The following is a 14972-nucleotide window of genomic DNA, read 5'->3' as shown; positions in this document are numbered from 1 at the left end:
CTCAATTTTCTCACGTTTTCTCCCTCTTCCTTTCTCTCATCTTCTTCTTCCTTTGTCTTTGATTCATAGCTCAGCTTTCAGAAAGCACTGCAGTGTTTCAAATAAGTACCACAAGCAAACCATGAAATTAACCAAGCTATATCATGAGACCATGAAAGCAAGAAACCAAACAACACTAGTTAAAATAGAAACCCATAACATTAAACACACGGGATGATAATCGACATTCCTCGGCCTCTGGATATTAAGTTGCAAGCGTACATATATCAGGATGGTCGCATGAAAGAAGCAATAACCGCAATTATCAAACTCGTCGGATCACCCAGCAATGCTGATATCACAATCTTCAGAGCCAACCCAACCATCTCACAATACCTCCTCACCTTACCTCTGCTGTGACCGGTCTGAACCATATTCTTGATCTTCGGAACGCTTGTCATCTCTGACCCCATAAGTTCAGTCGAGCTCTCCTCGATTATTTCCCTCGCATATGCTACTTCCAACTTATATTTCTTGCATCTCGACCTATAAATCCACCTGCCGTCTTTCTCGATCAGCTTCAGCTTGAGACCCTCATGCTCGAGCTCCATAGGAAGGTTTGCGCAGCAGGGATGGAGGTCGAAATCGCACCCCTCACAACGGTACAAAAACCCGGTTACAGGTTTGGTGCATGCATCGCAATATTGCGTGGCTTTCTTCGGCGGCCTCAAGCAGAACTTCAAGTTTTTGCACTTGGGCATCAGCGGGTGGAACATAGGAGTATGAGGATCGACGCCGCAGTGCTTGTGGAGGTCGAAGTTACATGCGGCGCAAGTGTAGCGCTGGCCCATTCCTATCATCTTGCAGCCATCACACCTGAACGGGAATTTTGTGTCCTCGAGTTTGAGCTGGTGGCAGTGGCTTTCATGGGATATGTGATTCCCGTCAATGATCATGGCTATGTTTTAAGCTGGCTTAGTAGTTTAAGTTGGAAGTTCTGGTATAACGAACTTAAACCTTTGAAGGGCATTATATAGAGGTAATGCAAATATATCATTTATGCATTTGCATAAACAAATGGTAAGTTACATGGCAAATGCCATTACGTATCAGTCTAGGCTACACGGTGCGGGACTTAGGTGGAAATTTATCAACGTAACCGTGTGAGTATACCGTCGTTAATTAAGGGGTTTGAAATGGTTCTGAAATTTCTATGAACTATTTATACAAGTTAAAAGACCATATTTTTAGCATTTATGGGACCTCTGATAGCAACAAACCGGATCACCTTCAAGACTAAAATCTGTGAATTATTTATACAAGTTAAACTTAAAAGAGGTTTTTCGATCCAAGTCCTCTTTGTTATATAAAAGTTGGATGTAGTCCGCGCATCTTTTCTTGTTAATTGCGGTCCATTTTCTTTTTTAATAGTCCATTTTACCCTTAGAACCAAATAAGGTAAATAATTCCAAATTCACTAATTAAATCACAATTTTAGTTCAATTTTAAATTTCAAATTCAAATTCCAAAATTTAGAATTCATCAATGAATAATTTTTAGACATATAAGATTAAATGCATTCCTATGAAATAAATATACCTAAGATGTAGGTATCGAATACTTATATACCTATATTATAGGATGAAAAACTTTAGAACAAAAATCTAAATCAATTATATCTATATAATAGGTATTTAAAGTTGTATAGTAGAGATTTGACCTATCTAGACATATGAAGCAGGAAAAAGAAACATAGAGTATATTACCAATCTAATGAAAAGGTACAAATATGTACATAAAAACCTTTACCTAATTGAAAGATAAAGGTATGAAAGAGAAAGTGAGAGATAATGAGAGATCCTTAGATATAGAGATATAGAAAAACTTGGAAATTTTTTTAACTTGTGAAGTTTTACCTATAAATGAGGCATGTAAATGTGAAATAAAAATGCCTGATCAAATTCTATGGCAAATATTACCTATAACACCATAATCGATTCTATATCAAACGTAAACAAAAACTTCTTACCAAGTTTATGATAAAGGTAGCTGCGAATTGAAGAAATCACGTTAGTGAGACCTAAAAACGAATTAAGAAGAGAGAAACCATACAAAAACTACAGATATGAGAGAAAAGGAAATAAATAAAAAAATCAGAAGTATTATGAGTTGGAAAGAAGAAATGCATGGAAGAAGGAGAGAAAACAAGAGATGATTCGGTAGAAAAGAAGAAGAAAGAAGAAGAAGAAGAAGAAGGAGAAGGAGACAATATGTAATAGGGAATAGCTAGGAAAAATAATGTCTTAATATATAAAGATTCCTCTTTTGAATTCAATCAAGGATCTAATAATGTTAATTTAAATTCAACATAATAAATTTGCTAATTTTACATTAACAAGATTGCAATAATTTAGGATTATAATTAATATATTGATTTTTACTGTTTATTGTAGAATATATTAAATAAGGGTATGTTAGGAATGAAAAATTTAGATGTTAAATCAGTAAGATAGAAAAGGAAAAAAATCTAACGTGGCATGTGAGTCATAGGACCGCGATTAATAAAAAAATTGATCCGGACTACACCCAATATGGGGTGCGAGTTTTGGACTTAAATCAAATTAACTCTTAAAGGGACCATTTTTTAGCATTTATTTTGGAAGTTCTAGTATAACGAACTTAAACCCTTTTTTTTTTTTGTCAACACTCGATCAATAAACCATGGGGAAGAACCCTTGACAGAACAAACAAAGAGCCAAGACCAAGCCAACTAAACTAAAGGTGGACCTGGAAAACCATCATACAACAAAAATTGAAGTAAAGAGGAGGGAGGGTCATGACGAACCCAGTTGGAAGGACACTTCCCACTGTTAACTAACGAAGCAACAAGATGGGCTGCTTTATTAGCCTTCCTACTTAAAACTATAAAGGGCATTATATAGAGGGAATGCTAATATAAAGCATTTGCATAAACAAATGGTAAGTTACTTGGTAAATGCCATTACGCATCAGTCTAGGCTACACGGTTCGGGACATGGGTGGAAATTTATCAACGTAACCGTGTGAGTACCGTCGTTAATTAAGGGGTTTGAAATGGTTCTGAAATTTCTGTGAACTATTTATACAAGTTAAAAGACCATCTTTTTAGCATTTATGGGACCTCTGATAGCAACAAACCGGATCACCTTCAAGACTAAATGAGCATTTCAATTTTTTATTTTTATTTTTATTTTTTTTATATAGATTCTGATCTTAATGTGGTAATCATCGGAAAATGCCACCTATTTACATGGCACTTGCAATATTCTTGGTCATTGTTAGACGTATACGTCAAGGCAATTAGGAAAACTCAAATTCTGGGTTTTGGAATTTGCGGCAAGTACAGAGGTAATTGCCTCTCGTCTACCAAGGTTTCCGATTTCTTCAAACAACCAAAGTGTGTCTCAAAATTTTTGTACGTAGTTTAACTTCATTTATTTAAGTGATATCACTATCGTCCAAATAATATGATACATATATTGATTAATATTTAGGGAAAATTTTGCAAACAGTACACCAAATAAAGGCCACTAATAATTTTTATACATAAAGTTCCAAACCGAGCATTTTGGTACACGAAATCTGAAACCCGACCCACTATTCATACACGACGTTAATGACGCCGTTAACTTTATGTCATTAGTCATTTGTTCAAGAGTAATTTAGTACTCTTTGACTCTCTCCTCTCCACAGACCCAGGTCACCCAACCACCTCCGATTAGAATTTCGAATAGATTTGTGGAGGACAAGGGTGCCGAGTTCGGCCGGTGGGATTGACCGGAACAACAAGATCTCTAAGACTCTAGTGGTCTTGAATGTCTACGAGCTCACCTCTATCAACAATTATTCAGTTTCATTCGGTCTCGGAATATTTCGCTCCAGTATTGAAGGTCTAGGTTTATTTTTGTTCTTCATCTTTTGGTGATCTGGGTGTGGTTGTGTATTGGTTTTCAATGTTTGCAATGGTTCTGAGAATAGGAAAACAATACTGGGTATTGTTAATTATGATGGATGCATCTACATTTTGGGCCAAGATTGGTACTTTAAACCTTGATGTATAATTGAATGGAACACAAAGTGGTTGGAATAGCCCAAGATTCCAAGGTGGAGCCGTATGGATCTACTGGGTCTTGAAGTTTTCACCTTTTTCAAGTGATTTAGGTTATGGGTCTTAGTTTACATTTTTCAGTATTGGTTTTCTTCTGGGACTCTTCGATCTTCTGGGACTGTGGGGTTTATGGGTGCAGTTACTTTACAGTGAGGTGGATTTGAGCTGAGGAATAGAGAAGAAAATCTTGTGGAGCTGTTTAGAGGTTTTGATCCTTAGTTCAGCTGATCTGGAAGTCGATTATGGCGCAGAGAGGTCGGGGAGCAGTGGCTAGGCAGTTGGCGAGGTGGCAGTCGAGGTCTTGGGCGGCTTGGTGGCGGAGCGGATCGGGGAGGACTGGAAGAGGTGGTGAGTTGGACGATTTCGGTGAGTGGATTTTGGGAAAAAGATGAGGGGATGGTGGACGACGGAGTGGACGGAATGACAATGGTGGTGCTATAGTGGCGAGAGAGGAGGTGGTTGTAGAGGTCCATCCATGTGGCAGAAACTAATGATGAAAGGGTGGTGGTGCTGCATTGAGCAAGCAGGTGTGTGTGTGTGTGTGAGAGAGAGAGAGAGAGAGAGAGAGAGAGAGAGAGAGAGAGAGAGAGAGAGAGATATGGGTGGCCAGAGTAAGAGAGAGACAGAGATGGGTGGCCAGAGTAAGAGAGAGACAGAGATGGGTGGCAAGAGTGAGAAAGAGAGATACCAATTTACCCCTCAATTTATGCCAGGTGGCAGAGGATGAAACAGCGTTAGTGACGTCGTGTCTAGATAGTGGGTCGGGTTTCAGATTTCGTGTACCGAAATGCTCGGTTTAGAACTTTATGTATAGAAATTATTAGTGGTCTTTAGTTCGTGTACTGTTTGCAAAATTTTCCCTAATATTTACCACCATGGTCTTGAGGTAGGACCACGCTGGTTCAGACTATGAGGATTTTTTTTTTTAATTATTAATTTCTTATGCTATCAGACAAATCATAAATCATCTACAATCAAACCAAAGTAGTCCATTTCAAAAAAAAAAAAATGAAATAAAAAAAAATCAAAGTAATCAAAGTTAAAAGCCAAGAAAACCTCCAATATTGTAATGGATAGTAATCTAAATCTTGTAAGAATTTGGTTGTATCGATCCAATCTGAGGTGTAGTAGATTTCGATCTAATTCATTATCGCTCCGGGTGATTAGTTTGTGTCATTGAATCTGGAAGGATATATGGATCCATTTGAAGCCAAATCTTGTGACCATGCAGCTAGCATTTTGTCTCCGCTTACGTAGTGGTGTAGTGATTGAGCTGTTGCAACTCTGTTGTCATCTATCTTTTTCTCATTTTTTGTATTTGTCTCTCATACATTGCTGTGATTATGTGACTTTTTGGCTTTGTTGTACCGTTGGTCTTAAGGCCGGCTGTTTTAGTGGCTTGTAGAGAGAGAGCCGCTGAGTGATCTTGGTTAGAGAATGTGGGAATATCGGGGACGGATTTGTTTGGAAGTCTTTGGATAAGAATAAAGTTATGGTACGTTAACACTTCTCATACATATATATATATATATATATATATGTCCTATTTCATGTAATATTTGTTTGAGAATGAGAGAATTGAGAGAGATTGATGAGAGAATTGTGTGTTCCACTACTGATAATAGGAGCCCTATATATAGGGATTAGAAAGTACATATTCTAATGATACAAGGAAAACTATTCCGGATAGGACTAGGAATTCTAGAACCTTCTCTCCTATTACAATCATAGAACTAATCCTAGTTAGATAAAGCACACAAATGTCAACATCCTTCAACACTCCCCCTTGTGCCGCTCAAACTTGGTGGTGACGTTTCATCCGTTGCCTCGTTAAAAACCTTGCTCGAGTGAAAAACCCTATGGGACAAAAACAAGCTCGAGGAGGAGAAAAATAGTACAACACGTCCTTCACTCTTCGAGAACGAACATGTAGACATCATACCTCCCCCTAATGTCGATATCTCCCCCTGATTGATACAATCATGGGAGTTCGGATAACTTTCTCAATCCGATGCTCTTCAGATGTTTCTCGAAGGTGGATTTAGGTAACAACTTAGTAAATAATTCCGCTACATTATCCTCTGATCGGATTTGATTCACTTCAATCTTTAGAAGTGATTGTTGTTGCTGATTATAAAAGAATTTAGGCGATATATGCTTGGTGTTGTCGCACTTGATGAAACCTAACTTCATTTGCTCAATACAAGCTACATTATCCTCATATATGCATGTAGGTTCATCTGTGGTAAACTTCAAACCACAAGTTCCTCAAATATGTCCAATTACAGACCTTAGCCATATGCATTCACACACAGCCTCATGTAGGGCAATAATCTCTGCATGATTTGAGGAAGTAGCAACAAGGGTCTGTTTTGTAGACCTCCAAGATATTGCAGTGCTTCCCATGACAAAGACATAACTTGTTTGAGAGCGACCTTTGTGAGGGTCAGAGAGGTACTCTGCATCATCAAAACCCATCAAAACATTATTGTCATTTTGATGGAGGGGAGGACGAAGGCACTGACCACTATTGGCACCGGCGGCGGCAATATGGCCGGCGACAATGCTTTGGATGGTGGCGACTTACCTCTTGGGGTCCGATCCCAATTTTTCGTCATTCCTCTTTTCTCTGTAGGGATAAAATAAGCTCATATCAATCATACCTTTTCAGTATCGAAATATTGTCTTTACACCAATCCAATGGCAGTGTGTTGGCACATAACTATGTTGAGCTAACAAGTTCATTGCAAATGAGATGTCCGGTCTTGTGCATTGAGCTAAGTACTAAGTAAAATAATGCACCTATTGCGCTTAGATAGGGCACTTCGGCCTTTAATAACTCTTCATCCTCATCCTTTGGACGAAACAGATCTTTTTTGGGCTCAAGACTATAGCCAATCATGGGAGTACTCACAGGCTTTGCTTTATCTTCATTAAAGCGCCTTAGAATTTTCTGAGTATATGCAGACTGATGGATCAAAATCCTATCACTACAGTGCTCAAGTTCTAAACCGAGACAAAACCGTGTTTTCCCAAGATCTTTCATCTCAAATTTGGATTTCAAATACTTAGTAGTTTCCTTTAACTCATCTAGAGTTACAATTGGGTTCATGTCATCAACATAAACTGCTACAATTGCAAATCCGGAACTTGTTCTTTTAATGAACACGCATGGGCATAATTCATTGTTGATATATCCCTTCCTAATCAAGTAGTCACTTAGACGGTTATACCACATCCGTCCGGATTGTTTTAATCCATATAGTGAGCGTTTCAATCTTATGAAAAACGTGCTCCGTGGTTTAGAGCCACTTGACTTAGGTAATTGAAGTCCATCTGGTACCTTTATATATATCTCTGAATCTAGATCCCCATAGAGATATGTAGTAACCACATCCATAAGCTGCGTGTCAAGTTTTTCAGAAACTACCAAAATGACATGGTAGCTGAACGTTATAACATCCATTACTGGAGAATAAGTCTCCTCGTAGTCGATTCCAGGGCGTTGTGAGAAACCTTGTGCCACGAGGCGGGCTTTATATCTAACCACCTCATTTTTCTCATTACGCTTTCTAACAAAGAACCATTTATGGCCTACAGGCTTTACATCTGGGGGTGTCGGCAGTATAGGCCCAAATACCTGTCCTTTTGCTAGTAAATCTAATTTAGCCTGGATCGCATCTTTCTATTTAGGCCAATCTGCTCTTCATTGACATCTTTGACAGAGCGAGGTTCGATATCATCATATTCTATAATTCCTTTTACAACATGATATGCAAAGGCATCATCAATAGCAATAGAATTTATATCCATCATCTCATGTACACTAGTGTAATTCATGGAGATCTCCCTATTCTCTGGGATTGGTTTTGACATTGGGGCCTCCCCAAGGATGTCTCTTGGACAAAACCATAATCCGGAATATTCTCATGAGATGAATTATTCACATCGATGATTAATGGATTATTTTGGGCCAAACTCGCTTTCTTTCTTGGGTGAGAATGCATTGAACCTTTGGGCCTCCCGCGCTTCCTGGCAGGAGCCATGAGCCTAGCCACAACGTCACTATAGGGTGGGACGTTGGCGCCAAGCTCAGGTTCCCTTGTGATGGCGTCATGTCCTCGAATTTTAGGGACATCAATCCTTGCAGGCATGTTTGCAGCAGGTATGTGTGATCCTGTCACTTTAGCAATATTAGAAAACGCATCAAGCATCGAATCTACTGCGTTCTGAAGATCAAGAATTCTCCGCACTTCAATTTTAGACTGTACAGTTCGGGGATCAAGATGAGACAAAGTGGGGACAAACCACGACAATTTCTGTCGTTCCTGTTGAACATTTATATTCTTATCTCCCCCTAACGACGGGAAGACTGTCTCATCAAAGTGACAATCCGCAAATCTAATGGTAAAGAGATCGCTTGTCAAGGGTTCTAAGTAGCGGATAATAGTTGGAGAATCATATCTAACATAAATGTCTAATCGTTTCGGATGACCCATTTTGGCGCGCTGTGGCGGCGTAATTGGCACATAAACTGCACACCCAAATATGCGTAAGTGTGAGATATCAGGCTCATACCCAGTCACCATCTGGGATGTAGAAAAGGGTTGAGTGGCAGTGGGCCTCAGACGAATAAGCACAGCTGCATGTAAAATTGCATAGCCCTAAGTAGAAATAGGGAGATTGGTGCGCATTACCAATGCTCTAGGAACTATTTATAGTCGTTTAATGGCAACTTCTACGAGACCATTTTGGGTATGAACAGGTCAACTTCAATCCCAACTGAAATGCAATAATCATCAAAAGTTTTTTGTGTAAACTACCCAGCATTGTATAGTCTTATAGACTTAATAGGATGATCAGGGTGGTGAGTCCTTAACTTAATAATTTGTGCTAGGAGTTTAGCAAATGCAGCGTTTCTGGTGGACAAAAGCATGATATGTGATCAGCGTGTTGATGCATCAACCAACACCATAAAATATCTAAATGATCTGCAAGGTGGTTGAATAGGTCCACAAATATCACCTTGGATTCATTACAAGAATGGTATGTTTTCTTTAGTGTCTTTTGCAAAAGATGGTCTCGATCCTAATTTTGTTAAAGAGCAGGCTTTGCAGAACAAATGATAGGCTTTAGAAGCAACCAATAAAGATTTTGGTTGAGCCATGAAGTCACAATTGACTTTAGAAGTAGAATTTGGAGTCAATGGGGTCCATGTGGCGTCAATGCCACTTTGTTGCCGTAGGGGGAAGGCGGCGCCGGCCTTTGGTGGCCGGACTTGCATAGGGACGGTGCCATGAGGCGCAGGTATCCCTCCTTGGTCCAAAATTTGAGTTTACTTCTTTTTGTTCTAAAGAATGGATGTCTGTGTGAAGTCTTTAATATACGGATCATCATATCACGACCTGGATGTCCCAAACAGTCGTGCCAAAGCCTATATGTGTCGGAATCCCATTAATAATCTCTCATAGCATAATTGGATTCAATGATTCGAATAGTGGTTGCGTACAACCCGCTAGATCAACACATATGTTTCTCTAAGACTCTTTTATGTCCGTAGTCATTAGAGGTGATGCAAAGAAACTCTTGTCCATTCTCACAATGTGTTTCCACATGAAATCCATTGGCTCTTATATCTTTGAAGCTCAATGGGGTTCTTCCAGCCCCAGGAGCATAAAGAGCTTCGATGACATTAATATTTGTGCTATTTGGCAATATAAATTGGGCTGATCCTCTACCATGAATGAATTGAGATGATCCAGCCATTATAGTCATAGAAGATCGAGTAGGCGTCATCCATAGGAACAACTGCCTATTTTGAAGGATTGTATGTGTAGTGGCACTATCCACGAGGCATTCTAGCTCTCCGGGAAACATACTGAAAAATAATAAAGTTTGAATTTAAAATATGTCCAAGACATTCAAAAATAAATTGATACTTTATTAATAAAATAGTCAATGATTACATCAAAACTTGTTGACCAAAATTTAATCCAAAATGAAAATCAAAATTTTGGATAAATTGTAGTCACTCAATCCATTTGGTAACTCCAATTTGGTTATGACCAGGTAAGGTAAGGCGAGATTTTAGGGGAGTATTGCTCACTTGTAAAATCGTTCTCTCAGTTAAAACCTTTCCTAGACATCATAATTACTCTTGGATGAGCCTAGTGAGAAAGAGTTAATACAAAATATCATTTTATTGATTTAAGGCATAATTACCATTACATAATTATTGAAAAAATAAAGGACTGTACTAATCAAAATCTGCGGCATCCTTGTGCAATACTTTGTCAGATTTGAAGTCCGCTATGGTGAGATTAACGTCAGTGTCATCACCCTCATCTTCTTCTTTGGTAAAGTATGCCTCTTGCTCTCTTACTTCAATATATGCTTTATAATGTGCAGCCAATTTGTTGCTTGCATTGCATTGCTTGAACCAATGTTCAATAGATCCATATCTATGGCATGCATCATTATGATTTCCTCCCTTTAATTGAGGTGCATCTTGTGCACGAGGACGAGGTTGACGTCCATGTTGGACGATGGCACCACCTTTATGGCCGGCGGCTTAGTGTCCTCCTCTCCCACGTTGGCTTTTGTTACCATGTGTTTCCGCTCCATTTTGGCGGTTACCTTCCTTTGTAGGGCGGTTATATGGACCAAAACTTCCTTTTTGTCCCTTAATTTTAGGGTTCCGCTCCTTCCACCCTCCTTTGGGTGCATTGTTATAATTCGTCTCTTGAACGCTCTTAGTTCCAACAGGCCTTAAATTATAATTCTTCACGAGGATGTTGTCATGTTTTTCAGCTACATACATGACATTAATTAGCTGATGGAACCTCGTGGTCTGTCCAGCATTGTACTCACCTCTGTATTGCTTGGATACCAAAATTGCTGAGACGAAGAAGGTGGAGACAGTTTTCACAATTAGCTTTTGCTCTGTGATGGGCTGTCCATAGAACTCCAACATGGTTTTGAGGCGTAGAGCTTATGAATTATATTTAGAGAAGGACTTGAAGTCGGCGAATCGTAGATTGCTCCATTGAACCTTCAAGTCGGGGAGGAGGGAATCCTGGACATTACCAAAACGTTCTTCTAGCGCAACTCATAGTTCTCTATCATCCTTGATTGCCATGTGGCGTCTTATTAAGATGAGAGCTATGGCGTTGTTCATAGCCGTACACTCAAATATGAGCTCAGGATTTAGTGCCTGAATTATGGGTAGGATCCCCTTTGAAGTGAGATGGTTCTCAACATCTGTAACCCAACTGTGGTATTCTGAGCCAGTTGAATCAAGCATAGGAAAGTCGAGCTTCGGTTTTGAAATCCTGAAAACAAGAAGAAGAAGTAGATTAGTTTCGGAGTCAAAGCTTCCATGACAACTAATAAATAATAAGATTTCCGAGCTATGCTACCAAGAAATCGATTTCCAAGAATTTTTGGATTAGACCGAAACAATGATGTTTATATGGTCATAAATCGATGCTTACAAATGCTCTTAGTCCAAAGTCTTACAGACACTCTTAGTTCGTTTATAGCATGAATCCCCATGATTCGGCTTTTCAAAGAATCAAGCTCACGTTACAGAAAGGTGGGATGTAGAAGAAGGTGTTGGAAAATGGAGATGGATGATGCTTCGAATGAATAGAACTTATTAGGTTGAGGCGTGTAGTCACTGCCCTTAAGAGTAGATCCGCCCCTCGAAGACTAAGTCTTGGTGTATCAGGTTAAGGCACCCTATGACAGGACCCGCCCCGGATTCCACCCTGGAACTCGAGGTGGCCCTGCGGGGCCCACCTTAGTGATAACTCTACCGAGAACTGGTCGAGTCACCCCTAAAGTGGACTACCCAAAACAGTAACCCACAATAGATCAGAGCCAAGCAAAGAAGTGCGGAAGCTATTCGTCAACTATGCCTCGAACCACGTACGCCCGACCTCAACTAATAACGCCTGCAAACTGGGCATTTGAAAACGAAGGGCCCAGGGGAAAGTACACGAAAAACGTTAGCGTGAGTGGACAAAAATAAACAAATATAAACCAAATGGATTTTATACTTTCCCACATTTATTTCTTTTAGAAATTCCCGATGCATGCAAGGATTTACGAAAACAAAACAAGAGAAATTCCACTCATAAAAACCGACTAGCCCCGCTAGTCCCATATGATTTAAAAGAAAAAGTTGGAACTCCGATACTCAAGGAAAACAAGACCAGCCCCGCTGGTTAAATGAAAATCGAGCTAGCCCCGCTAGCTAAGAACAACAATCAAAGAACATAGGGGAAATGGGTTCACCATACGGGAATGGAGCCCCTCAGGCTCTACCTACCCTCGACTGCCATTCGCACATAGATTGTGCGAGGAGGAGAACTAATAACCTCAACTACCATTCGCACATAGATTGTGCGAGGAGGAGAATATAACCTCGACTACCACCCACGTGAGGAGGAGAAAGCTACCTCACTGCCACCCACAAACACAAAGTAAGTGAGGAGGAGACCTAAACACATGACCCGCGTATGGTGAAAAAGAAGATAGTCGAAAGCCAAGCAAAACTGTATAATTTCCCCACTTATTTCACAAAGTAAAAATCCAAATGTATAAAAGACGTGACCCCGCACGCCAAGCTCAACTCAGGTTCAAATATAAGTAAGGTATAAATAAGTATAAAATTATACTTCCTCGAAACTCATTAATAATCTCAAATCGTCGAGTAGAAATAAATAAATAGTATAAATTGATCCGCATGAGTCAAAGTCCTCAAATCGAGCATAACGAAATTTAATTCAAATGTTCAAACCAATAAATCAATCATAAACCAAACAAAATAAAATGCTCGATAAATAAGTTGATAAATCAATATCTTAAAACATGCGGAATTTAATTTGCATGCATCAATTAAAATCAAAGGTCCACTCACAGTACTATTGGGTGACCACACAAACGAGTTCCTTTATCTAGCCGTAGCTCGCAACATTGCCCTGTACACAATTAAATTTCCGTAAACGGCAATTCGATAAAATAATTACGAACCTAAACGAAACCTGAAAATCTCTATCTCCAATACTTCTCAAATTCACCCCAAATCTCTTCCACAATTCCAATTCCTCAATTTACATATTCCAATAATGAAAACGAGGGAAATCCGACAGCCGGATGTCCCATGATTCCACCACAAAACTCCAAACTTCGAAAATTCACAAACAATTCCAAACTCCTCCAAAATTCACCAAACTTCACATATATGCCCTATGATAATTATAGAATTTAACTAGCCAGAAAATGAAATTAAAAAGCTTCCCTAGCCGCCGCTACCGCCGCCCACAGTGGCGGCACCGCCGCCACCGCCACCAGCTCCGATGGCCACCAAACTTTGGCAGCAGCACCTACTCAACACACTGATTCAACTTCTCAACTACAACATTCCCAAATAACAACTAGAAACAGTCGAAATCAATCCAAGAACACCAACCCAGAAAATTTCAAGAACCCTAATTCGATCCGGCCTCTACACTTCAAATCGCGTTACAAGACCATAGGGGAAATGATCAGTGGTAAAAACCAAACCTTCGACGAAGAAATGGGGACCGGAGGTGGCCGGAATCGCTGGGAATCGGCAAAAGTCCCAAACTGCAGCCGGAGTGGTTTAGGCTTCGATCCGTGGTTTTCCGGCCAAATCGTGGAAAACCAAGGCTGCTGGGGTGCTCGGAGGGAGGAAGCGCTCCTCTGGTGACCGGTGGCACGCCGGTTGGTGGCCGGAATCGCCGGAAATCGGAGGGAGGAAGGAAAGGGTCGAACCGGAGAAGAGAGAGCTCGGGGGGGGGGGGGGGAGAGAGAAAGGGGAAGGGTGGGTTTCCGGAAATGGAAACCTACCCTAGGTAACTTTCTATTTTAATCAAAAATTACCATGAACAGTAACTTCACATTTTTGGCCATAACTCTCGCATACTAAGTCCGATTTTTACGCACCACATATGCACGCGCTCGGTTTAACGTCCTCTACAACTTCCATGAAGAACCTTTCCTCAAATTTTGACCCGAACAAAAGGTCAACTTTTAGGGCCACAAAAAGTACTAAACCGAAAGTAAAAGTGAAAGTAAAGGCTGTTTACCGTCCAAATGACTAGTAAACCGGTAAATTCAGGTTCGGGACGTTACACCCTACCTCCAGGATACAACAACCTTGATCCTCGTATGTGTACACTCACAATACTTGGATTGGTAGAACAGCTTTGAAACTTTCTTTGGTGAAACAGGGAACAAAGAAAAAAGACTCACAAATACATGATATTGAGATAGCTATGTTGAGTTTTTTTTTTCCTGTGTAGATGAGCTCGTCAGGGAGGGCATAAATAGTAGTGCATGAGAGCAAATTAATCATGGAACAATTAAGCTTTGTAACTGACACTATTCAAACACCCCAATGCATGCAGACACAATATATGACCAATTCATGCAATTAAGGAGAGTTACAGACCTGTTGAGTTTTGAATATGGATTTGAATTCCACTTGAACGGTCCAATTGAACATGAATGCATGATTGAATTCAAATGATCATGTAACAGACCACTATTGCCATTAACTCATGTAACTGAAAATCTATGGCAATCAATATAATCATTTGAATTCTTTGAATTCCGGCATGAAAGAAATGGATGCATTCAATTGGAATGGAATACTAACAGCAAGTATTTTGAAATAGCATGATATTCTAACAATCCCCCACATATTTCAAAATACGAAATGAACTAGGAAATGAAGATAGAAGTACCAAAGGAAAATTGAGAAAATAATGCATCTAAACTGGTGTCTTTTGGACTATGAACCAGCCATTGGATAGGT

At 39.7% G+C, this 14972-nt stretch overlaps 1 protein-coding gene across 1 annotated transcript; it reads right to left on the bottom strand.

The window, feature by feature from the left end:
- Positions 1-266: 266 nt before the first annotated feature.
- LOC112171187 lies at positions 267-830 on the bottom strand. The gene has a single exon (XM_024308408.1). The coding sequence runs from the start codon at positions 828-830 to the stop codon at positions 267-269; it is 564 nt and encodes a 187-aa protein (XP_024164176.1).
- Positions 831-14972: the final 14142 nt, after the last annotated feature.

The sequence above is a fragment of the Rosa chinensis genome, chromosome 6, assembly GCF_002994745.2.
Source record: "Rosa chinensis cultivar Old Blush chromosome 6, RchiOBHm-V2, whole genome shotgun sequence".
In the NCBI taxonomy this organism is placed as follows: Eukaryota; Viridiplantae; Streptophyta; class Magnoliopsida; order Rosales; family Rosaceae; genus Rosa; species Rosa chinensis.
This window is presented reverse-complemented; position numbering and strand designations above follow the sequence as displayed.

Coding starts and splice junctions, on each gene's coding strand:
- LOC112171187 (XM_024308408.1), bottom strand. CDS start 830: ATGGGCCAGCGCTACACTTGCGCCGCATGTAACTTCGACCTCCACAAG.